The 26,919-nt window shown below is 38.8% G+C and overlaps 1 protein-coding gene across 1 annotated transcript in view; it reads right to left on the reverse strand.

The window, feature by feature from the left end:
- Positions 1 to 26,919, reverse strand: part of LIN7A (lin-7 homolog A, crumbs cell polarity complex component) — a 49,143-nt gene that overhangs the window by 8,376 nt on the left and 13,848 nt on the right. The window contains exons 2-4 of the mRNA XM_068936401.1: positions 20,599 to 20,717; positions 4,870 to 4,941; positions 2,295 to 2,504 (exon numbers count right to left, since the gene is read on the reverse strand). Coding sequence (XP_068792502.1) covers positions 2,295 to 2,504; positions 4,870 to 4,941; positions 20,599 to 20,717 — 401 coding nt within the window. The remainder of the gene's footprint in view (positions 1 to 2,294; positions 2,505 to 4,869; positions 4,942 to 20,598; positions 20,718 to 26,919) is intronic.

Consider the following 26,919-nt stretch of genomic DNA (forward strand, 5'->3'; position numbering starts at 1 on the left):
AACCTTATTTTAACTTCTTCCTATTCCAACATCCCTTTTCATTTTTTTAGCTCCATACTGATGTTCAGAGTGAAACCACTGCAAAACGCTCCACCTTAAAGTACTGACATACATGAAAAATGACTATGCAGAAGTGTACCTTTTTACTGAATGTATATGCTCCCTGCACGTATTTGCTTGAATAGCTGATTTCATTGACAAAATACTATAGCTGCATGAATGTCAGTCAAAGAAATCTTGAATCCAGGCTTGACATCCATAAATCCATGGGCCCTGATGGGATACATCCACGAGTGCTGAGGGAGCTGGCGGATGTTATTGCTAGGCCACTCTCCATCATCTTGGAAAGGTCCTGGAGAACAGGAGGGGTGCCTGAGGACTGGAAGAAAGCCAATGTCACCCCAGTCCTCAAAAGGGGCAAGAAGGAGGGACTCGGGAAACCACAGGCCTGTCAGCCTCCCCTCCATCCCTGGAAAGGTGATGGAACAGCTCCTCCTGGAGGTCATCTCTAAGCATGTGGAGGACAAGAAGGTGATCAGGAGTAGTCCGCATGGGTTCACCAAAGGGAAATCATGCTTCACCAGTCTGATAGCCTTCTAGGATGGAATGACTGGCTGGATAGATGAGGGCAGAGCAGTGGATGTTGTCTACCCGGACTTCAGCAAGGCTTTTGACACTGTCTCCCATCACATCCTCCTAGGTAAGCTCAGGAAGTGTGGGCTAGATGAGTGGACAGTGAGGTGGATTGAGAACTGGCTGGATGGCCGAGCTCAGAGGGTTGTGGTGAATGGCGCAGAGTCAAGTTGGAGGCCTGTGGCTAGTGGCGTCCCCCAGGGGTCAGTCCTGGGGCCAGTCTTGTTCAATATATTCATCCATGACCTGGAGGGAGGGACAAGAGTGCACCCTCAGGAAGTTTGCTGATGATACTAAACTGGGGGGAGTGGCTGACACACCAGAAGGCTGTGCTGCCATTCAGAGGGACCTGGACAGGCTGGAGAGGTGGGCAGAGAGGAACCTCCTGAAGTTCCACAAAGGCAAGTGCAGGGTCCTGCACCTAGGCAGGAATAACCCCATGCACCAGGACAGGCTGGGGGCTGACCTGCTGGAAGGTAGCTCTTCCAAGAAGGACCTGAGAGTCCTGGTGGACAACAAGTTAAGCATGAGCCAGCAATGGGCCCTTGTGGCCAAGAAGGCCAATGGGATCCTGGGGTGCATGAGGCAGAGTGTTGCCAGCAGGTCAAGGGAGGTGATCCTGCCCCTCTCCTCAGCCCTGGGGAGGCCTCACCTGCAGTACTGTGTCCAGTTCTGGGCTCCCCAGGACAAGACAGACATGGCACTACTGGAGAGAGTCCAGCGGAGGGCTACCAAGATGATGAGGGGACTGGAGCATGTCTCCTCTGAAGAAAGGCTGCGAGAGCTGGGCCTGTTCAGTCCGGAGAAGAGAAGACTGAGAGGTGATCTGATCAACGTGTATAAGTATCTGAAGGGGGAGTGTCAAGAGGATGAGGACAGTCTCTTCTCCGTGGTGCCCAGCGACAGGACAAGAGGCAACGGGCACAAACTGAAACACGGGACGTTCCATCTAAATATGAGAAAAAACTTCTTTCCTGTGAGGGTGACAGAGCATTGGAACAGGTTGCCCAGAGAGGCTGTGGAGTCTCCTTCTCTGGAAATATTCAAAACCCGCCTGGATGTGATCCTGGGCAATCTGCTCTAGAGGACCCTGCTTGTGCAGGGAGGTTGGACTAGATGATCTCCAGAGGTCCCTTCCAACCTAAATGATTCTGTGATGCTGTGATTCTGTGAATGTACCCTCTACTGCAAATTAGCAGCAGATGTGCTTACTAAATTTGATTACATGCGTTCAAACCTTCTGAAGGTCACAAGACTGCTGAAGGTCACAAACGTCTCTGAGGCATCACTGGACTTGGAAAGGCCTGTGTGCCTCACAGGCTATGAAGTACAAGAAGGAAGAAGCCCAGTTTTACCCTTCTGCTACAGAAGTAATTTGCAGAATTATCAGTTAGGGTAATCATGGTTTCCTTGTAAATTCAGCATGTGATGTGGACTGAAAATGAAGCTCTTCTAACAACCTCCATTACAAAATAAATTGCAGTGGAACAAAGTTGCCTGTGCAGCTTTGCCTCAATGCACCACAAATGCATACTCAAGGACTCTCATGGAGTTCATTATTTTTGGTCTCATGTTAGCTGCATTTTATATCATGGGATTGGAAAGGCTGAGGAAAATCAAAATCTAGAAGAATATGAAAGCTCTATCAAATTTTCACATACCACTCCATTAACAGAAAGTAGCTGGTCTCCCCGTTTGAGCCCTCCATGCCTTTCTGCCACTCCTCCAGGAATGATGCGAGAAATATAAATAGGGGAATTTTGTTCTTTTCCTCCCATCACGTTAAAGCCCAGGCCTTCATCAGTCTTTGGCAGCTCCACCACTCGCGGGTGTGAATGGCCTTCACTTGCAGCAAAAGCAGCAACTGTTGCCTGGAAGAAAAGAGAGTGATATGGCTATCTAGTGAGAACACTGACGTGCTCTGTTGTTTGTTTTGCAGGAAGAACTCATCATTATGAAAATATCTCATTACGTTATTCCTCTTTTTTCCTTACTTATCTGAAAGCACTTTACAAAACTTAAGTAAGTTCCATGCCAATGCTTTTGAAATAAGGGGATAGGCAGAGGAATAGAGAGTTTAAGTGACTTGTCAAAGATAACGCAGAAAGTTAGCAGCAGAGCCAGGAGTAGACACCCAGAAGCCTGCCTGAGTGGTGGTGCACACTTGTAATCTCCCTAGCGCGTTTCTTCTTTGCCTCTTCTTTTCACAGGAAAAAGGTTCATTAGAGTTGGATAAGATGATGTAAGCCACAATGTGTTCCTAGTTGAAATAAAGTGAATAAACTGAACTGATAACTCTCTGCTCTGCTCTCAGAGGTATGGGACTGGTTATTTTATTCCTCGGGGACATAAAGAATCCTGCAAGGATATTCTCATTTTAAAAAGTTTAATTTACAATTGTGAAATCTCGCAAACTATATGACTCCTGGAACAGGAATATGAGGTTTTACAATATAATTGGATCAAAACTTTTACTGCAAAATTAAATCTTGAGACAATGGATTTATAAATCAATTAAAAAAATCCTAGATTGTTATTCTTACTGTGGAAAAAATAAAAGCATTATACAGTAACAAACTGTAAAGCTTGCATCCGGGAAAATATTACATCTTCTACTTCATTTTTCACCCTAAGTGTTTTGTGACTTTAATTATAAATCTCAGTATGATTAAATAAACATTAGAAAAATCTTTTATCCTTTTCAACATGTGTTTGCAGTCCAAACTGCTAGAACAATTCTGCATTATACTAATACTTTTGAGCATTTTAATAACACTTATGCTTATTAGAAGCTAGTGGATGACGTGGTACAATGGATTATTCTCACTTAGGTTTTCGCACATGCAGACCTCATCATCATGCATACATTTTATGTCAGACATGAATGCACTAGGAGAATGCAATGCAGACAGCCCAGAAATAACCAGGAAATATTGCGATATTGAAACACTGCTTTGTAACCCTGCTGTTCTATATGAATAAGAAATGAGAATGGCAAACACTAACTGGATTTCTCCCCATTTACTACACAACATAGCAATCATTTCTGTGTTTACCTGCAGCGTAGGCAAATCAGGATCTAAAACACACATTTCTCTATACAGTAGCATAGACCTTACAAATTTACATTGTTCATTTGAACTCTCTATCAGAAGGAGGTTAAAATCAGGAAATAGCCCACAGAAAGGAACATACTATTTAGGAAGAAAATATACAATTTATTGTACAATATGCTATTTGCTGTCTACCGTACGGCTTGCTGCTCTAGAATACTGTAGGAATCTTTTTAGAACATACTCCAAGCCTTCATCTTCTGTTACAAGTTTAAATAAAAATCTCTAATGCAAATACGTAATGGCATGATCTTAGTTCCATTAACATTTCTGGGAGTTTTGTCACTAACTTCACAGGAGCAGGACCATAAAGAACTATCTCTAAAACAGCTGTTTGGCTTTTGCAGGTTTACCTGCTTTCCATGGTACCTGCTTTAGCACCCAGAAGACAGTCTTGAGTGCAAAATGATAATGGGAAAAATAAAGCCATGGCAGACTTCCCTGTTTGGAATTATCATTGTGCCTATTATGAAAATACGGATCATATCAAAACACTGGTTAAATAGAACATATTCTTTCTTAGTTGTGTGAATTCCCTTAGAAAATTATAATTTTAGTAGTAGTTGTAATGTAGCCATCACGGTCTAAGGATACGAGAAAGACACGTTCACACGGCTAGAGGGACAATATATTTTATCAAAGCAGGTAATGCTTCAGAAAAAGTGGGCTTGCATTTGGCTGTGCAGTCTCTTGATCAGGCCATTTTTATCACTGTACATCCTTACTACCTTGATACCTACGGTTCCCATTACCTAAAGAGGAATTTTGACTGTTATAGTTTCTGTCTCTCAAATCATTATGCCCTCCTGGATAAGCTGTATGGGAAAACAGTCCATTAAAATACTTATTGTTACAGGCAGACTTTGCTTTCACAAACCAACTTTTCAAAAACCATCAAATTCCATAAAATCATTCTCTTTTCTTAAGCTACAGAAGCAGCATAAAGGTTTAAATTTTCCATTATGATTGTTACCTGGGAAGTAGCACTGGTTCTAGACTCTGGGCTGCCACTGATGTCTAAATTTTCTTACAGTGTACACACGAATACCTGAAACACACACGCGCACAGTCAATTACTAGGTCACTTTGGTAACACATATTTCAACAGTTGCACGCATCCTACCTTTGCAGTGGCCCTGGCTCGGAATTCGGGGCAGCCATTAACAGTTATGGTTTCATGCATATATTGATACACCTAAAATATTTATGAAAATAAAGTGAAATTAATTATAGAAGCAAAACAAGGACTTTATTTTAACCCAGACAGAACAGTCTCTTTCCCTCATAACACTATGCTTCATTAATGCTGCATTCATACAGTCAGACAGTTGAGTGTCTGTTAACCTCGTGCATACTTAGAAACACCAGTTTTGTTTCACATCAATCCTTGTTTCTCATGCTACTTTGCAATTCTAACTGCAAACCTTCCAACACTGTTCCCTTCCCATCTCTAGCACACCACTCTCCAAAACCAGACAGTTAGATCCTACATTATCAATAGCTGGTGTTTCCCTGCAACTGATCTGAGTGGTATCTTAGCCACTACTGATGGCTTCTTTGTTCTCTGAACTTTCCTGTGAACTGGAGATTCAGCAGGCTGATGTTAGAATAAAAAAACAACTTGCTCAACAGATGCTGAAGAATGGAAGTGAAAATTAAATTTTGGAGAAAGGTCAGAGTACCATTTTCCATCAATCATAGATAGGAATGGAGAATAACTGCTGGCAGTTTGCTGTGTTAAAAGTGGACAATGGATAAGGCAACCCTTTAGAAAGGAGTTCCACATTCACATAAATGGCATAAAATCACCATTGTCAATATATACAACTTTCTGCTTGTTCTTTTTTCTGGTTTACATTCTTGCTCGGCTTTCTCTGGTGCTTAACTCTCCCTTTTAAACACCTTCATTAGGCAAAAAGGAAAAGGATTTCTCTCTCACTACTTTTGATCTCTAGATTTGTCTAACTCTGTAATGAAAAATGTGAAAGACGCCTTCATACTAGCCAGTAAAAATGCTTATATACAATATATGGGCAAATTTTTAAAAGAAAAAGGTGGAGGAATGGAAACATGCAAACAAAACCTTTTATTTAATCTTCTTCTAAAAATATCAAACCTAAAAATGTCTTCCTATATGCAACTGATTTACCATGGTCACTTTCTTGACCTGCTTCGTCAGGGATTTTACCTTTTCACGTGCTTTACGTCTCAGGTTGAATTCCTCAGAGAGAACCTTTGTTGGTGAAGTATGTTAGCTTTGATAGTAATCTGTTTCTTGGGGTCCTCGAGGAGGGCAGATTCAATTATACCTCCCAAAACGTATTCACCTCTCACTTATTTGGAGATAGTTTAACAGGAGTGTCAAAACTTCCCTCTTCAACGATGTAAATGCTACTTCAGCAGACAAGGTGTCAGCTCCTGTACTTGAGTGACCTATAAACAACAGCTTGTCTCGCTGATAGGTAAAACTCTCCCATCCCTCTGTCCTGATGACTTATTATGCAGTACTAAGTGTCATAATCATGTATCTCTCCCCACTGAGCCTGATATTATAAAACTTATACATTGATGAACATATCGCTACAAACACCTAAATGGGATTATGACATGCAGCTCATTTCTGATCTCAAAATAAAATAGACATAATGGTAACCCAACACTCCGAGTAGTAAAATGTTTAGGATGACTGATCTCCAACTTTTTGGGGGGGATATTATACAAAAGGGAAAGGCAAAAGAGAAAAGGAGATAACAATAAATATATTACAGTCTTAAAGATCTAAAATATGCTAAGCAGTTTCAAAGCACAGCAAAAGATTATTTGACTTGAATATCCCACACATAAGCCCTTCAAAGGCTTAATTCAGAAAAATGATGGCTAATGAGGAAAACTGAGACAAGGGGAGCAGGTTCAAAAATTTCATGCTTTCTATGTTTGAAGTGAAATCTTGCTTCCACTGGTAAGACTCACTTTGACTTCAGTAGAGGCTAGCATTTTGCTCTTAATTTTAAAAATATAGAAAAAGACTGATATTTTATAGCCTCCAAAGGGTCTCTGTTTTGTTCTATCTTTGTTCCAGATTATGCCATCCTAAAAATGGGATGAGTCTACGTACTCAGCATTATCTTGTAGAGATCAGTTCAGTCTTCCATAGATCAGTTCCACGCTTATTCTTAAGTACTATATTGTAGGAGCAAAGACTTTTCGTTATTTAAGAACAACTACTGTGTGGTTGCAGTCATCAGTCACTAAATACTTGTTGCTTCAAAACTTGTAACGTTTTGAAGCACTCACTGATAATGCTGTAATTTCTTGAAAATAGACCGCATTTCAGATACAGTAACAGTTATTGAGAATTTTTTTAAGATATTCATTCTTAAGGTAAATACCACAAAAAGGAACTGATAATCATACATTCAAGTGATTATTAGGTAGGCCTGATGTCCTGTAACTCCGTATTGGCTGTCAATACATATCAGTATGTATCCGGCAGCCTTCATAATATCCAAGATGTTATCCTGGTAGCGAATTCTTATATTGGAGAAAGAGCGGGTGATCCTTAGCGGGTGATTAAACTAACAGATGCTAAAAAAAGAATCAACCAACTCAAAAACATCTGCAAAGTTGATCAATGATGTCACATAATCCTTTTGATCATTTGTAAATTCTCAATGATAATGGGATTAAAATGGTGTTCTGCAAACAGTTACCAGTGACAATAATATCTATTATAGTACAGTTCCTAAGAAAAGAAATCTTGCATGTCAAATTTCTCTCTGTAAGCAACAACTGCGATCAGTCCTGAAAACTTGCTTGAGGCAGCAGCAAATCCAATTTTCCTATTTGATGGTTACATAATGCTTAATATAATTTTGACTAAGGAGGAAAAAGTATAAACCTAAATGACTTTCTTATTACGTTTAACAAGACGGAGGTTAACTGTACCTGTTCCAACAAGCCCCTTCAACTCTTTGTAGGGTTCAGATTGCTCATTCTTACAATACACAAAAAGCACAGTGTGTAAATAATTGCTGTGTGCCTGTAGCCACACTACCCCCTTTATCCGCAGCATTCTCACTACCACCTTAGATATGTTTGGTGCACAAAGAATCCATTCTGCTGCCTCTTTTATGAATACAAAACAGATAAACTGAAAATGTTCTTTGTTCTCAAACTAAGCAAGGTGGCATTCAAATCCTCCCAGAGTGGAATACCGCTTTTTGTTCAGTCCATAGTACATGACAAGGACTTGGTAAATGATTTTATAAGATCTTTTCTTCCAATGTCTACTATCACCAGTACCTCTCCAGATTACAGTTTTAACATACTGCAATCCTCCTGAATCTAACAATGTCACCTTAAAGCGTCCTGTAAGATCAACGGTAGATTTGCTGATTTGGACAAAATATCACTCAATACAGACCAAATAAAGGTGCAGAGTTTAGTTATAAGTTTCTGAAAAACTCCTTTAGGATATTTACTAAGAGGTCTTTGAAAACAGTGTCCTTTGTTGACCATGAGAGATGAATCATTTTGAATGACATCCTGGATTATATCAGATTCACTGGAGTGTACCATGACTTGGTTTGTCCTTTCAGTGTGAGAAAAGCAGAGTACAAATGCTTCCATTTTAATTTTCCTTCAACAGAAATAATGCAAATGTTTAGATAAACAAGGGGTCAAAGGTTCAATTTAACTCTAAAAATATTTATCTATGAATATTAAGAAAAATACCACAGCTACCCTGCCTTTCCTACTTTCTTTCCCCCCTTTATTTCTACGTAATATTGCAGGAGCATAACCAGGAGGCTTTCACTGACATCACAGAGAAAAATAAAGTATAACTGAGCACTATGAATGAGCTGAAGAAAGAAGAGTAATGTAAGTGTTACTATTTTGAAAAATGCGCTGCATACCTAATTTTGCATGTGCAGCTGTTTCTTTCTAAAGTGCCTAAAAGTCTACATGGGTGTTTAATAAAATTTTTTGCTGCCAGACTCCAAACACAGTCTGTAGATCCAGTGCCTGGGAAAACCAGTTTCCACAATTCATTAACAGAGGTGGAGTTATAGGTGAAACATCAACGTTTCAAAATGCAAAGCAGCAGCTGTAAGGCAAAAGGTGATGCTTCAAATAATTTTTCCTCACAGTGATTTCTACCAAGACTGTCAACTTCCGTAGGCTGAACGCTCATAAAGGAAAAGCATGCTGCATATAGGTCTTTGTTCTTACAGCTTGGATTTGTGCTCTGGAGCTAGAAACACTCGTCTTTGTTCCCACTTCCAAGTGGGGCAGAGAATGCAAACTCTTATCAAGAAATACTCACAAGAGCATGAATACAGATCTCAGACTTTTGTACCTTTTGGAGGTAGTACCCCCAGATATAATCTAAAGTTGTTCTCCCACAGCACTCACACAAAATATGAAAAGAGTAAGGGAGGAAAATCACAAGTAGAAAATTTGATCTTGGGAGGGAATCCTCCTTGTACCACAGACGGTCTTGCTGGCACACAGCGCTGTATGTTTTATTACTTCTCCCCGCAAGAGCTCTAGTGAGTCGGATGCAGCAGGTGTTAGTGTTATGATGATGGTCCTCAGCCCCACACATTAAGCTGGAAGACCCAGGCACCAGTCTAGCATTACTGTAGGACAGGAATGGGGGCTGGGACAGTTACTTTAGGAGCTAGCTTCTTAACAGAAACTACTCCACGTGGAGTCATAACAAAGCAGCAGGTAGTGGTCTGGCCTATTTAAGTCACTGGGAAGCTTTAGGAGGAGATCAAAACAGTGCACTCAGCAGCCTGTTTTACAAAGGTGGATACAAGAAGCGGTCTGTAAAAACCGGAATAACGCAGCATATTTTCTGTTGAACCTTAGAAGTTACAATGTAATTAAAAGGATTCTTTTCCATTAACTCCTTTAAGAGGTACTACTCAGTGCTTCTTCCCTGATAAAATACTATGCAATTCTAAGTGCAATTCTAACTACAATAACGATGCTCAATGGATTTTAGGACAATGAGGTCTAAACATCAGGAGGGAAGAGACGTGAGGCAGAAACCATTTTGTAGCAATGAGTAAGTATTCCAATAAAATTAGGAGGCAAACTGAGGACACAGTATATTGAAATTTAGACATGGAAAGGTAGCAGGCCCGGATAAACTTTGCTGAGATTTATAAGTGATGAAGTAACCTGTTTTAAAACATCGGAGTTTCTTGTTTCTTGTTTGGTAAATGAGAAAACATACTTAGGAAAGAAGCAATTGGCTGTCTTATAGTGCCTGAAGTATGGTAGCATATAAAAACAGATACAAAAGCCTTCCTTCAAGAATTCACAATCTAAGTAAGTGCTATACGCATGCAGGATAAAGGGGTGGAATGGAACAACCTGCAAAGTGACTGATGAGCAAGGTTTAGTACATATATTGGCACTGTCTGGATTTGGTTTCTTTAGCTCTTCTGGCATCATCCTTTTTATTGCTTCAGTCTAGAAGGGGATTTTATATCCTTTTTTGGAAGAAGTCTTTCAAGGAAAAGAACACACGGCCCTGACAGACAGTATAGAGCAGAGGGTTAGGATGAAAATAACTGATGCAAGGAAGACAGAATTGGCTTCAACGCATTTATGCAGTCATATCAATAGAGCTGCACACACGTACGCATCTTCGCAGAACTGAGGCGAGGTGGTAGCATAAAGATTACTATTTTAATTATGAAATATTTCCTTACATCTCACTATAATGCTTCTGACACCAGCTAGCCTGATTCCCCGTCTTCCTAATTGGCTCCACTTGCTGCAAAAGATGCAGAAAGTATGTCTGCTTTCTAAGATGTTGAGTGGACAGAAATACCTTGCTGCTTTTATCTTACCATACTGAGAAGGGTTCATATCTTTGTGTTAAATGACATAGCTGCTGACCTCACTGTTCTTCTTCCCTCTTCCCAAATTCTGCACATGATTCTCAGACCTTCAACCTTCTTCTCACCTAAGAGGTGAGCCCCACATATCATATCATCTACTGGGTGTGGGCTGGTTCTTGGGACAGGAGGATGCCTGTTCTTGTGCCAGGAAGAGGCTACCATGCACAGCTGCACTGGAGAGCTTCTGACTTGCAGTGTGGTGCCAGTGAATGCTTTGTATTTGATGGCAAACTTCCGCCCGCAGCACAAATGAATAGCATCTTTATTTTTTCCTCTGCTTGTTTTTTTACCACTTTCCCTTTCACATTTTATTTGGTCTTTTTTCCTTCCCCATAACCTCTTGCCTGTATTTTACATTCCTACTCCCAACATATTTGTATTATCTGTCTGTGGAGGGGGACGCATTGGTTCTTATGCCTTGACAGACTCCCAGAGAGTGGTACTTTAGCATTAAATTCAGACTGTAGGCCTACCATACCAGTGGGCAAAGAAAATTTGAATACGACAAAGATCAGGAGGTGCTGCGGTCACCCTTAAACTCTTGCACCTTGTAAACCATGGAACCTCATCTGGTAACTCCCTCATCATTCCATAACTTTCGTTTGAACTACAGAGTCTTTAGAAAGACCTTCAATCTTCAAATCTACTGCTTGTCTAGGAAATTGGTCTACTGGTTAACAACATTTCTATTAAAAATGCCTTATTTTCTAGCTAAATTTGTCTGATTTCAACTTACAACTGTTGGATCTCATTGGGCCTTTCTCATCTCTTTCAGAAATCTTTCCCTCTTCCCAAATTGAAGTATTTGTAGATCTTAGTCTAATTCTGGGTAAAGAAAATATTCATCTCCTTTATAGTAGGTTTGACAAGACTTCAGCCAACATTTGCTTATCTATGAAAAACAACAAACTCATCTAATTATCCATTTTAAGTTGCTGCCTTAACAGGAACAAAAAGAAAAGGAGAACAAGAAAACTAGCAAGAGCCAAACAAAGCCAGAAACGTATCTAAGTCATGTGGAAGTATGTAGCTTTCTCCAGAGCTTTTCTCCAGACTACCCTTCCTCTCTCATAACGGTTTTTGACCTCTGTAACCTATCTCAAGCTCAAAAAGAATGTAATAGAGCACTTCCACTGAACCATAATACTGTGATTTCAATGGAAATGGAAAAACTTAGTGTTTATCTTTGGTTTTATATCTCTGGAATATCATGTGGAATTTCTGTTTTTCTGCCTGTGTTCTGCTTTTTCAATCATCTCCTGTGATAAGTACGCTCAGGACAGCATGACTGTATCATAAAAGAATATTTTCTCCACCAAAGCTGTAGTCCGTACTGTACTAAGATACTGTACTAAACATAGCCACAAATCATGGTCCAGCGGAAAGTAGTTCCATGGTGAAGTTTAGAATAGGCTTATTTTTTTCCAGCAACCAAGTCAGTTCAAAAATAAATGTCTTAATATTGGTTTTTCATAGTGGTAAAAGTTACTTTTATCTTTGGTACTTAAAACAAAATTGGAGAAGGAAGTAACCTGAATGACTAAAGAGAACAAAATTGGATAAGACTGTCTTTCTGAATTGCAGTCCTTGCAGGGGATGTCGACAATCTTATAAAACCACTGGCTGTAGAAGAACACCATGGATGCCACTTACACATGCAGGAATTTCAAGGTAAAAATGAATTTAAGACTCTTCATAAACACAGTTGTTCAAGCAAATGCATCATAACTGTCTATTGTGTTACGGGCCTATGCCACATGTTTGATTAATCCCAACAGAAGTAGAATTAGGCTATCTCACACACAGAAACACACTGTATACCGTACACTATTTTCACGTTGCCTTTAAACAAAATACCTCTTTAATGATGGACAAAGCAAATGGATACTTATGAGTACAGTGAGGTTGAAATGGCTGAAAGATACTTTTCAGGGAAAGGTATATATATAATATATTATGAGGCTTACTAGAAGTACCAAAAAGTCTGTATTACATAAGTTATTTCCTGCAGCTACTGAATTTTGGCAACTGATAGAAAAAGCTGCTTTTTGACAATCAGTCTGTATTAATAAGCTATTTATACCTGATCGAACGTGGTCATTCAAGGTTGCGGTCATTCAGGGTTGGTGGCATTTTGAACATTTTGATATGATCAGCTTTCATCAGCCTGTGGGTAGTCACATGTTTGCATCAGCATAACTGTTACTGTCTATTTTCAAAACCAAACATCTGCATCATTATCACGGCTGTCAGAACAATCCCTTTCCATGCAGTAACACTGCATGTCATGTTGCCTCATGCAGCAGGGAGGCTAACTCCTTTAAAAGCTCAAGCCTGTAAATGAACTCAGTTTCATTTAACAACCTGAGGAGATGTGACAGTTTTAACTTCAGAAATATGTGAAATAAATATTACAAATGTTGGCTTTTACATTTTCATAGTGGGTATTTTATCAAAAGGTTTCTTTTGGGGGAGAAAAAGGTTATGGGGGGAAACTAGGGCTGTTTTGCCAAAGTGAAAAATATGATCTGAAACTTGATGCATTATTAAGCTGTCCTTAGGCAGTAAGAAGGAAAATGCACGGGGCTGAAAAGTCATTAAAATAAATGAAGTATAATCAGTGTTAGGGTAAAATATTTTAACTTAGGGTGGAACATTTTATGGAGTTAAAGTTAAAAGTTATGGAGTTTAGTTAAAATCCCTAAATACAAATTTGCTCAAGCTCTTTTTTATCTTGTTGTGTGGAAAGGGATGGTGCTCACTCCACTCTGATAGGATCTCACTCCACTCTGTGCAGCTGTCAGAAAAGTGAGCAAAGCTTTGGTCTTTGAGTTCTTGCCACGTGAGGGCTGTGACTGTCCAAGAAACAACCCAACAGGGGTTACAGGCTCGGGCCAAAATCTCTTTCCTCCCTTCTGTGCTAGCAGAAGAACATAGCAGATGCACTGGGAAATGCATGCTGTCACACCCTCTGCTCTGGTGTGAGCACTGATGGACGCATACTGGATGAGTCAGTTGAAATATTCCTACTAGCATTGCTGTTAGGACACACAAGACCCCCAAATGCCCTCTTTTCTTCCCTGCAACATAAAGATTCTGACTGAAAAGGCTGCTCTAAATTCAACAGGAAGTTGTTTGACGCCCTCTTAAGAATAATTAAAAATAGACTTTTATTTCCAAATAAAAAAATATGTATATTAGGAATAACGAAAAATTTATTGGGCCTTTTTTTTTTTTGTTTCATATCCCTTACATATGCTTTTACTCTCTGCTTTACGTCAATGACAACTATGATTTACTGCCTTTGAAGATAATGCTATAGTCCTCTCAGTCTTACGCTTTAGAACAGCACCAAGTGTGATTAGTTAATTCCCAGAAGACCGCCTGGAATTCATAGGTCAAAATTTAGAACTCTGTCTCAGAACTCTCCGCCAATTACTTGCGGGTTCAGCAGTATGACAAGCATCGAGGAACACTTACTTCCTCTACTTTATCAGGAATTCTTTATATGCTCTAAGGGCTGCAGTATGCAATAGCAATGCTTGATATATAAACCACTTTGGCAAAGCCTTGCCAAAATCAGCACCCAGATGAAACATGACCAAACTTGAGCCAGTCATAAAAGCCTGTATTTCAATTGTTCCTATCCAGCTGAGAAGGAAGGGAGAAAAAAAATTTTTTGATATTTCTTGTTTTATATACCAACCAAAAATGTAGCTAAAATGGAGTTTTTAAATAGATTTAAACAACTTTCCTTTTTTAAAGGTACAATTCAACGATTGAGATGGAGGAGCATGTCTCAAGAGTCTCTTCAGTGATTTTGTTAAGTGGAAGTAGGAGGGTACTGAGGCTGTATCAAGGCAGAAATGCAAGCTGATACTGATGCTACAACAGCGTCTCACAATCTGCCAATAAAAAATATTTCTTAGCAGCTCACCTAGCAGCTAATTTCTTGCATGAGGAAGAAGCAGGCTTGAGAAGAACTGCAGAAAAGGTTATTCTGCTTATCCATAAGAGTTTTATGTAATCAAATATGATTCTGCATCAATAAACTGAAACGGTAATGTGGAGAAAACAAAAAACAGGCTGAGGTGCATCCCCAGAGCTCCATTACAGCAACCTTCCATAACACACAACTGCAGCTGTGCACAGAACTAAGAACATCACATTAGCACCACTAACTAAAGAATTGTAGTAACTACGGAGCACTAACCCACATAAACACAACTATGAGCAAGACATATTACTGTTTTGCTTTTATATATTGCAGGACGTTTGCAGCACTGGAATATCTCTCTTTCATGAAGAACACGACTAAGCCAGCAGAGCACAAATTCAAGAAGATATATAGTCATCAGCCAACTCTGAGAATTGATCTTTACTCAAAACCACTGGGAGAGAACACTGATTAAAGATCAATGATACGATATGGCCCCAGATTCTGGGGTACTACATCTGTGAAATCAATGTATTTAGTTGCAGGCAGCTAAAAAAGGTGACAAGAGCAGCTGTTTTAAATCTCCTGCAGGGCAGTCATGGAAATCATGGGGACTTAGTAATTGCACAAAGACTTAATAATGCCTTCTCTCAGATAGTGCTTGGGCTGCTTGGTAAATACATATAATTGCCATTAATGAAGGCCATCTGCTGGTAATGATTCCAGGAGCTCTTGTTCATGCCATCCAGGGCTTGCAAAAAGCAGTGTAATGCTTCAATCAGTTTTGTCTGGTAAAGTGGTAAATGAAACTTCATTCTTTTCAAAATTTGCATAATTTCTGTTTACATTGATTTTAAGAAATAGCACATATTTGAACACAGTAGAGTAATTCTATAGAAAAAATATTATTTGCATTTACTGCTAACATAAGCTTTTCAAGCTTCTGAACCTTCTAAATGCATAATGCAGCATGGTGGCAAGACAAGAAGCAGGTAGCCTGCCTTTTGAAATTTGGCAATTTTGTTTTCCTGCTGAAGTTAAAAACCTTGCAAGTCTTTCCCTCAATGCATCGTTACATGAATACATTAATATTTGGCCATACCAATATCATGTTTGAATGAAGTTAAGTAACGCCCTTTCCAAAGGCTGATGAGTCTGTACTGATTTAGTAGAACTTTTAATCATTATTGTATGTGGCTTTTCACTCCTGACACATTGAGCGGGACTTATGCCCAAACTTTGACATCTACCATTACTATCTGCACTGGCTCCCTACATAGTCACTGAGGAGTAACAGACACTTTGAAGGTGCACTTCATCCTAATGTTGATGTCTAAAATAAGTTAGATGAATTGTGTCTTAAGAGTACCTATTTCTCTCCAATGACTAGAAAGGGAGTTTTGAATGATTCAAATGCATATATGTCTGCACCGGAGACATTTAAGAAAGACGAATCTCAAAGACTGTCTGCAAAGTATTTTGTGTGCTTACTGACTTGACCAAGTAAGGGTCTGTGACCGATTCTGAACTTTTACAATTCTTACAACTCCTGTGTGCAATCTTGAAAAACCCAGAGTTAAGGACAGAAATTCAATGCTTTCAGTGGCATGTAGGTCATGTTCCTTGAAAAGGCTTGGGATATTAGTTTTGGAAAATGTAAAGGATCAGATTCTTGCAAATGGTACACTGTCACAGAATTGAGGTGAACTGGACTGGTTCCGCTGAAAATAGAGCCCACCTCAGTATCTAAAAAAATACTGAAACTGTAGAATTAATTTTCAGTAACTCTAATTTTAATGAAAGATACAATTTAATCTATGCATCAGCATGTGAAAATATTAATGAATTCGGTCCAAGATGACTTTCTAAATTCTTTGATGTCTGATCATTTGGTGTCAAAAAGGTAGCATTAGTTTTAAATCGACAATTTTATTCTGTGCTAATAAAGGTCTGTCCTGAAAATACAACTTCACAGAGACTTTTAGAGTAATACAAGTTTCCTTAAGAAATGTAGAACATTACTTAACAAAACCAAAAGCAGGCAACTGGAGGCAGTGACGCTTCTGCATACTTTTGAGGACAATTCTGTATTTGCTACTGCAGAATTGCTACTACTAAATTAACAGCACAGTAATTCTGAATAAGATATCTGGAATACGAAAACAAGGTAACCGATTAGCCTAAAAAGAACATTGTTTCCCAGCTAGTCTAATGGTACATCTTGCTAATATGATCATACTGCTTTTCTGACCTGAGGTACTAATCCGAGCTGAGACACTAATCTTGCTTGCTTTTTAGTCATGTGATTTGTCCTATTGGCCTTTTGTTTACTAATTATCTTATTAGAGGTCCGACATACCACTTTTGCTTAATTCTGACTAATACCTGTATTTGCATGGGTAAATGTGGCCTTAAAAGTGAAGCTTCCTGCTGAGCCTAAATCATCATTTTGTGCTGTGAATTACAGCATCTCTAGCTGTAAATCTTCTCTATACTTACATAAATATATTTTCAAAATTTCATCTTCTAATTTATTTTAATAGGTGGGTTTGCTTTGCGGGAATGAAAGACCGAACGGAATTCTTTTTCCTTCCTCTGACAAATATTCAGCCCCAGTGACTGAAAAGGAAAAGTAATGGAGGGCAGAAATTGAATTCTGGTGCTGCCATAGGTAAAAGCCAATAGAGTTGGTCCTGTAGAACCTCTGTTTTTACTGGGAATAAGATTCATCAGGCAGGAAAAAAAGAAATGTGGCTTTCAGAAGCTAGGTCTAGGGGCTGGAAGAACAGCGTTATACTGCAAACTGAACAAACGGATCTTGGGGTTCTTGAAACACAATAAAACTAAGAGTTTTAAATGACTCCTGGCATCCTACATTCTAAATGAATAATCTTAACAGAAGAAATTAATGAGAATTTTCACCCGAGTCCAGCCAATAAGCAGACTGTGACATTTGGTAGAGCCCTTTAAAAAGCAGTAAATGAATTAGAGTATCTATTTGGAGTGAACAGCTACGGGTTCCAGCCAGCTTGCTGCTGTCATATACTGTATCGTAGTAATTTAATAAGCACAGTATCACTAGACTCAGCTTTCACCACCCAGCAACCTTAATGTGGCTCCCTAATATTTGCACAGACACATACCAGGGTCAATAACATAAAGCACAGGTAGGCAGTTTGAGAAAATGACCAGATAATAATAAATTGCATGTCAGCATTACTGGGATTCTAGTAATTCGGATTGCTAAGGCATGAAAATGCACCATTATTAATTAAAGAAAATCATTCAATTATACTCGCTAGGAGTGGTGAAAGAATACATGCTTGTTAAACTATCCTATCTAACAAATAGTAAAACTATGTTCTTAGTATTACGTAATATAATCAAATATGTCTCTAAAATAACCAGGGGGAAATCCAGACCTCCTCAGAAATGGGCTTGACTTCTGTCACTGCCATTTTTTGTGCCTGGATTTCACTAGTGGTTTCGTTATTTTTAGGATGCTCTGTCCGTAAAATAATTTTATAGTAAGTATACACGTCTTAAGTTAGGGAAGTAGAAACTAAACTATCTTCAAAAAGAACACGTTTTTCCACAGACTAATTTCACACAAAACATGCAACAACAGCAGAATATTTTGTGTTGACGGCTTCTTCTTTTACGAAATGATTGTCAGCGACCTAGTCTTGCAAAAATTCTTTTGGGTGATGACCTGATATTTCGGTAGGAGTCCTAAGATAACAGAATAAAATAACGAATATTTTTGTGTTTCTGACTGCTAAACCAGATTTTTATACAGACCTTCTGATCTGATTACATTTTATACAGATAAATGTAATACAGTGATTCATTTCACTATTGGTATTTACCTGTCAGATTTCATTTTAAATAATATGCACACAGAAAAATATTAGATTGAATCTTGAAATGGAAAATGGAGAAAGAAGGATAGAAGGAAAGCCTGACATATCTAGATTTTACACTGCTATTTAACATACAGAAAAACAGAATTTTCAGAAACAACTTAAAAGAAAACTTCCACTCATCAGAAGATGCGTGAGTTTATCAATCTGTATCCTTATTCTCAAGGCGTTTCAGTACTGATCACCAGATGTTAACAGTAAATGAAATTCCCATAATTTGCAAAGGCATGTCACTTTCTGTATTGATGATTTAGTGTGTTTTTGCTTAGCTGCGTACATTAACTTCTTGCCTCCAGCTCTTTAAGGTTTATTGTCAGACCAGTGTTCCCTTCATCAATTCAGGTTGCCTAGTGTTATGCTGTATATGAATATACCTTCTCAGTAGTCCAATCATGCATTCACTTTTAGAGCCTTGCACTTCATCTGTCCTAATAATCTTCACCAATCAGAAGACTAGAATATAGCATCAGCTTTGAATAAATAACAAAAATATACACAAGGGTAAAGGACAATGTTGTAGTGGGGGGTTCATACAACGCTCTCTAAAAGACCTTCTGTGCCATTGAAATGATATTGTCAAAAATCTGCTTTCGGTTCACTGGACTGAGAGTGCACTAGTCTAAGCTATTTTCCTCTTCCTAGGCTCTATACCCGCTTCAAAGAGCTATGCGTTTGCTCCTGTTAAGAACCTTTTCCAGAGACGAACACCGATTTGTTAAGATTTCACTGATGATGCTGCAGAGACAGAAAATTCCTCACAGTTTGAGAGATAGGCTCTGCTTTCTGAAGAAAAATAACTCTTCAGTGCTCTGTGGTCAATTAAAGAAGCATTTAGTTGGTTAAATGAAAGGACTAGTCAAAGCATCAGCTTTTCAGGGTACACAGTGCCATTACTTATTGTTATGGAACAGTATTCCTTTTAAAAAGCCTTGAAAACTGCCAGCTAAGAAGTGGAAACCTCTCTCTGTTTCTCACATTGAAGAATATATTCCATAAAACAAAGAGTGTGTTGCATTCTGCTTATTAAACTAATGTCTGTTCTTTCTTCCTTCCAGCCACCCAGCAGCCTACTCAATCAATGCGGTGCTGTTGCCTAGTTATTGTGCTCAATCAGTTATCCTGTTCAGTCCTGCTACCATTGAGGTAACAACAGATTTCCTATTGATTTTAGTGAAGGAGGAATCATTTCAGGCGTTAGACAGCTAAACTGAACCAGAAGTTCTTAGAGAATTTCTGGTGAACAGCTGTTGCCTCCATTACGGCATTTAGAATCACTTCAGTCTGGCCTGCTAACAGTATTCAACTTAGTAAGCAAAAAGTCTGACACATTCATAGCTTCTGTCCAAGAATCAGCTAGAGAAGTATTTACATTTTAACCCTTTTAAAGATACTGTTTGTAGGTATGTGGGAATGGGGGTGCTTCTCCTCTAGCGTGTCTGGAAGAAGATAGCCATCGCTTATCATCTCTTGTTGGGCAGAGCTAGGAAGTCCCCAGACCGTGGCTTGTAGAATAACAATCACAGTTCTTAGCAATCTGACAAGAATTTCTGACACATGCAGCAAGACCCACTAGGACTCGACCATTGAATCCAACTGCAAGATTCCCATTAGCTTCAGTTACCAGTTAACTTTAGTGCTTGCACTGTTTGTCTTTCACAGCGTTCTGATTTTCACAGCCCATCCGTATCCTACACCTGAGTTCAAAGAAGATGCACTTCAGCTTGCACTGACCCAATCTGGCATGTCCCCAGATCCCAGCACGGAGCTGAACAGGTTAGCACAAACCCTGAAACAGCATGAATAGAACACAAAAGTACTAATTAATCACCCCTTCCCCTTAGCAAGGCTAATTGCCTCAGACTCGATGCCTTGCTGATGCAATTGTTCTGTTTCTGCTTTCCAATAACTTCAGCATTTTGCACTATAGCAGACGGGCGGTTAGAGACACATCTCAGATCCATCATCCCTCATACAAGGTACTCCACTTCTCCAGCACTGAAAAGCAAGTCTATTTTTCCTTTTATGATTATGGATGCCATTCTGAGAAACAGCTAAAAATTTCAGTTCCATACCTCTCTGATAGCTGTACAAAACTCACTCTGCAGCACTTTCTTTAGGGACTGTAGCTTGTGTACTGGTACCTCTCCAGATTCTTGCAGTTTCTCCAGTAATTCAATTGCTCTTGCCACATCTGAGTGGAAAAAAATAGGAATAAACATCAATACAAACAGAGGTTGTAAATGGAACAGGGACTAATAAGTGACTGGCCCAATGACGATCATTTTGAATTTAAAATCAACTTTAGCAATACCTACTGTATTCATACTTGGTGTCATACCAGCCTCAGATATGCACCAACACAGCTGTTCAATCCTTAAATATGGACAAACTGTGCATGCATATGTATGGAAACACACACAAACGTATATTCTAAGTTGCAAACATTTTTGGAAGCTACTAGTTCAAAGCAGCTAATCTACATTAGTAGACGTAAAATATTTCTTAATTTTCTGCATAAGAGAAGATTGCACGGAAATTGTATGGGGCCTATTTTCAGAAAGTCTGAAAGAATTAAGCTGAGTCCTTACATAAGCACACTCAGAATGACAACGTCTAATAAAAATATTTGATCTTTTTCTCTCATTAACCTAAGTCTAAATATCAATTATTGATATAGGAAATCTTCCAGAGGTAAGTGAAAGTCTGCTAGGGAAGAAGAAAGGTGTAAGGCTCTTGCCTAGGCCTCTGGAGACCCAAGTTAAATTTCCTGGTGTGCTGCATAAATCCTGTATGACCCAGGGAAATGCATGGAGCAGTATTTCAGTGGCCTAAATTCTCCCTAAGCACCTGCGTATCGTCAAGGGCAAGATCTAGGTGTCTCTGAAGAGCAGCCCAGAGGGTTGAGGCGAGTAGCCAGCATGAGTGGTGAGCGTTGAATCCGGTCCAGTTGAATATAGCCCGTAATCTCACGCTCACATTTTTCATCTGTAAAAAGAGATGTAAGACTGGTTCCTAAGCTACTGCTAAGATATGTATATAAAACAAAAATAGATGTCTGATGATCTTTTAAGGCTAGGGAACACAGGGGCACAAGAAATACTGGACTGTTTCAAGATCGACTTTATGAGGCTAGCCAGGTCAAGCAAGGGAGGCACTTACTTGCTTGCAAGAGTGAACTGAGCAAGATACATCCTAGACTGTTCTCAGAATGGTAAGAGCTTAATACAGGGTATTCTCCTGCTGTGTCATTTAATGCTACATTGCTGCTTTCCTGTAAATTTGCTGGTACAGTTGAACGTGGTAAAGCTGCTGTCTTGACTGTGTGGTCATTCTCACATATTTTAGTGCATTTTGCGTATCTACCAGAGCCACTACTGGCCAATTATACCACTCCACTAAAAACAGGTCTGTATCTTAGTGACTAAATGAATGCATAGTACTAAATGAGAAAACAATATTTGAACCATTTTAACCCTGTGATTTAACTGCACTAAAAAGAAATACGACTCCACCCTCCAACCACCCAACTCCAGAAAGACTACAAGGACTAGAAGTAACCTTGTATAACCCTGCTTTCCAGTAACAACATTGTAATATTTGTGACTGGGAGATTTTTGCTAATTGAAACAGTTCTTACAATCCTTGCCTTGCAGTTGAGCTATACTGACCAGATGTCTTACCTAACCAAGACAAGAGAAGCTTTCTGGAAATGGAAAAAAGATTATATACGTGAGCTGCAACAGAAATAAAAGCGCAATCATATAGTAGTTATTTTGTTATAGAAACAAATAACCACCTGCATCCATGCTAGGAAACGAGAAAACGATACCTCAAGGAGCTTACAATTTAAGTTAAAAGAGACAGATAACGGGACCATGCTGGTCAGCTCGACAGGCTATGCCACAGTAAATTAACACCCAAATAATTCTCAAGCTTTTTTATAGCCATTCTCAAGGTTTTTTTTTTATAGCCATCTGTCAAAAGACAGCTCTAAATGTGAGAGGCAGCATGCAGAAAGCACGCAATACTCCTCTGAAAACGTTAATGGTGATAGGCAAAGAATGAGGTAAGAAATAATCATCGAATGAAAAATGATAAATAAGGTGTAAACAAGTTGTGAAGGATTTTGAATACAAAGACCAGCAGCTTAGGTTTAACGGGATAGGGAGAAATTATCCAAACAACAGCTTTATAATGCAAGAGAAGGGTTGACGTGCTCTAGAAGCATCTTGAAAAAGGAGCTTTGCAGAAGTATTCTGGGTTGCTATGAGTGAAGCAAGATCATATCTAAAGCCAAAGAAAGTTATGCTGAATAATTAAGATTCTAAGTCATACGAGCTTGGAGATGAGTTTGCTGGATCTCTGAGTAAGTCCACACTCCAAAAGGAGGCAGAGGGGAAAGAGGTAACAGAATGGACAGTAAGGATGAACAGCTCTATTTTAGTTATGTTCACTTAAGATGACAGTTAAGAGTGCATTTACATTTACATTTCAGTTCATACCACAGGCATGCTTTGGAAGTGAATCTCCCAATTGTTTCCACTTACTGAGCTTTGGTTTGCATCACAGAGCAGTCTTGGAGCTCATGAACTGGATGGGCTCTCTTCAGTGGAAACTAACCCTACACATGTGCTCCAAGGGTGTATGTAATGTGCTTCAACTGCTAGCGGGCATTCAGTCCATGTTCTTGGATCAAAGCTAGTCTGGGTAGTTTTGAGATCTGAGTAAGAAGGGGTAAGTAGACACTTCAGTAAGAACAGTTTAAATGGAGTGAAAGGAACGGTGACACATTAAGTAAAATATGATGCAACAGGAAATATGATTGTTCCTGTTCTTGGTAACAGTAAGGTCATGACGAACTTAAAACAAAACTATCTAATCATTTGCCTTGGAATTTCTTTTATAAAGGCTGCACCTCCTCCAGCCAAGCTGAAGAACTTGCAGTTACTTAAACTCCCACTTCACAGTCATCAGTACCAGTTGGTACAAACTGATATGTCAGACAGCACAGAGCAGTTGGAAGCTTCCTCAGAAGAAATCATCTACAGTCTACCACAATATATCAGTTGAGGCCTCTGAAATTAATGTGATATGTAATAGCTGTTCAGACACTCTAGGTTAAACAGCTGGATGTTCTGGTCACTGTTCGGACAAGTTCAGAACTGTCTTTCCCTATCATCAATTGTGTTCACAGGAGGTCAGTGCAAAAGATGACAAATTGGTTACTGCTTTATAGTCACCTAGGAGTTTCATCTCCACCTCCGTAAATTCTGTGAAGCTTTCTACACTCGTCGTTTTCCTGAATTGAAGTATATCCAATTAAACATTTGTCCTGATTTAGAAATCTATTTCTGAACCAGAATGGAACATACATAATTTCAGGTACACTGATTAATCAGAAAGAGTTAAGTACACATCCAAATACTTCCCTAAGGCATGGATCAGACTGTAGATGATTATTAATTGCCTTTGAAGTGAAGACTGTTACAATGCACACGGTAAATTCACCCTCCATTCCAAAAGTCTGGCATGAAATCAATGGGAGTTTAGTAAGTAGATTCATGTGCAAAACTGGGCACTAAACTGTCATTTGCCAAAACTAGATTACTTAATTTTGTGATTAAGTGGTTTGCAATAAACAAAATTCGGAACAGCCCAAGAGTCCATACTTCCCAACTCATTCAATATGCTAACATGCATGAATGCTGTTATCCAAGTTCTTGCTTTGATTTATTATTCACCTACCGTATCTGCTAAGAATAGGTGGATTCTTTCAGAGATTTCTTTCTCTTGTCACAATTAGGCCCATAGCTTGACCCAATGTGGCAATGACTTGTGGGATATGGCTCACAGTAGACAGACTACAGAATAATAAAGAGCATCATGGAATAAAATTACAGAATGAAAATGAAGCATGTGTTCAGGATCAAAGCTGTTTGTTGCAAGCTGATGCTTTGTCAAGAACAAAATATAGCTGTTTGTATGGAACAGAAGAAGATTTTGAGCAGGCTAAAAACATATAAGATATGTCCTCATGAAATAGGCCATATTTCTTTTCATTAAAAACTCTGAAGGGGAGACTTGAAGGAACCATTGTCTTAGGACAGGCTGAAAAGTAAAATTTATCAACGCAGAAGAATTTAGGTGAAGCTTTGGGCTAACCATTTATACAAGGTGAGTCCTAGCTAAAACAGAATTAAGTGCTTGCACAAACTGTGACTGGCAGTGAGAAAGATTTCAATGTTAAATTGAAAAAACAGTGTATAGCAGGAAATCCACCCCTGTAAGCCAATCAGAGTATTGCCATATACTTCAGAAGGACTAGTATTCCTCTGCTGGGATGCTTTTCTTGCCCCAAATCCTCCTTTGATCATGAACTGGTCCTAAGTAATTACCTCTGTTTGTAGACGTTACGTCTGTAAACGAAGGAATTGTTCTTAAATACCATTTTCTTAGATACTTGTGGAAAGTGCAAATTCATGAACAGTTGTGTGTGTGTGTGTGTGTGTGTGTGTGTGTGTGTGTGTGTGAGTATACATATATAATATATAAATTATAAAATAACCCTGGAATGATGTTAAAAACAGTTAGGTTAGATGTAGTTAAGGAAAGTAAACATAGTAGCCTCTCTATTTCTGATTTTTCTTTCCTTTACTCAAAGATCTTTTTAAAAAGAAATTTAATTTTCCCAAACTTACAAACACTTTCCAAAACATGAACTCCATTACATTAACATTAAACTCATGTTACTGTGACTGAAATCTATCTTCTTTTCCCACATTCATATCCCATGGATACTGTTGGGAATTTTGTGTAAAGATGAGGATAGAGTTATTCCTTCTCTATTCCATGATGCGCAAAATATAAAAGGAATATGCACTTATTTTTTCCCTTATTATATCCAACTCTAACCACACCTTTTTTACCTTTTACCACTTTCGTCCGATTTCCTCACAGAGCCACACAGTTCCTTTCTCTCCCACTCTGTTTAACATTCACTTCCCTTTTTGTCTTTTCACCCTCAGGTTTGCCTACAGCATTTCAGGAAACAATGTTTCAGCGTGGTGGGTCATGTTATCAGTGAAACACAGAAAAGGGGGCAGCAGGTGGAACATATTTTATCAAGTGTGCTCATTAAAATAAAACCATGCTTTTCAGAAAAAAAAAAATCTTATTTCAAGTATTCTTTTTATATTTTCATTTGAATGTATTTTAATTTGCATTCCTAGTGGGACACAAGCAAGCGGTTACTATACAAAACTTAAGAAGGCGAGAAATCACTCAAACATATAACTTGCAAGATACCATACTGTGATAAAACTGGAACATTCCCGTGCAATACTAAATGAAGTAGAATTACGTATAGAGAGCCAGACAGCACAGTGTAACCAAAATGAAGGGTCATCTTGCTTAGTTATCATTTTGCTCTTCATCCCTTTGTTCTGTTACTACACATTGTTTTCACTTGCTGATTTTGTTCAAATGCCTAGCAATATACAGTGTGGACTGATCTAAGTTTAATTTGCTTGATGTTTTGAAAAATAAATGTTATTCCCAGTATTTTGCTATTCAGCAAGTAATTGCCATAAACTTTGAAGTTTACAACTCCAAAGCAAACTATGAAGCCATACATTACAAAAGGAATACTGGCTGGTCTGAACTTGATGGTCCTTTCACAATTCTGCTATAAGTGAGTAGACTAGGTTCTAGACTAGGTTTATGAAGGTTGTCCAGTCTGCGATTTCATTATGGTAAATTTTGGGCAGTGTTTAAGTTCGTTTCAATTTAGTCAGATGGGTTAAAAATTATTAGAAAAAACAAAAAATGATTTCAGTATGCTAAATGCTTTGTATTTATTATCAGAGTAACGCTTGAAAAGGAATATGCTTACATGCTTTACACTGCGAAAGCATGTCTATCTTCCAGCATCTGATCTGCCTCTCTTGCGCTAGTCTGAGCATGATTTAACTGTTGGTCTGCAGTCCTTAAAAGAAGTATATTATCCTCTGATTTAAGAGACAAATAGTAACTACAATGCTTTGTCGTACTAGTTTAGGTTCAAACAGTAATTACTCAGAAATATAGCATTTCTGTACTACAATAACTACTCAGGAATCATATTGCTGGGATGTTCCCAAAGCCAAAACGTGGTGATCACTGGTTTATTAACAACTTATGAAGAGAACAGACTCATCTCTCTGAGGTCTTTCTACAACCTCACTCATGTTAACTCTGGAGAAGTTCACTGAGGTGAAACTGAATTAGTATGACAGTTATTACGAAAAGTAAACGTCTTGAATAAACACCATCCTTTGGTTCTCAGAGAAGTGCAACATTACTATAAATGACAGCAAGGTTATTCTGTAAGTCTAAAATATTCACTAGGTTCACCA

This window comes from Struthio camelus, chromosome 1 (assembly GCF_040807025.1).
Source record: "Struthio camelus isolate bStrCam1 chromosome 1, bStrCam1.hap1, whole genome shotgun sequence".
Classification (NCBI taxonomy): domain Eukaryota; kingdom Metazoa; phylum Chordata; class Aves; order Struthioniformes; family Struthionidae; genus Struthio; species Struthio camelus.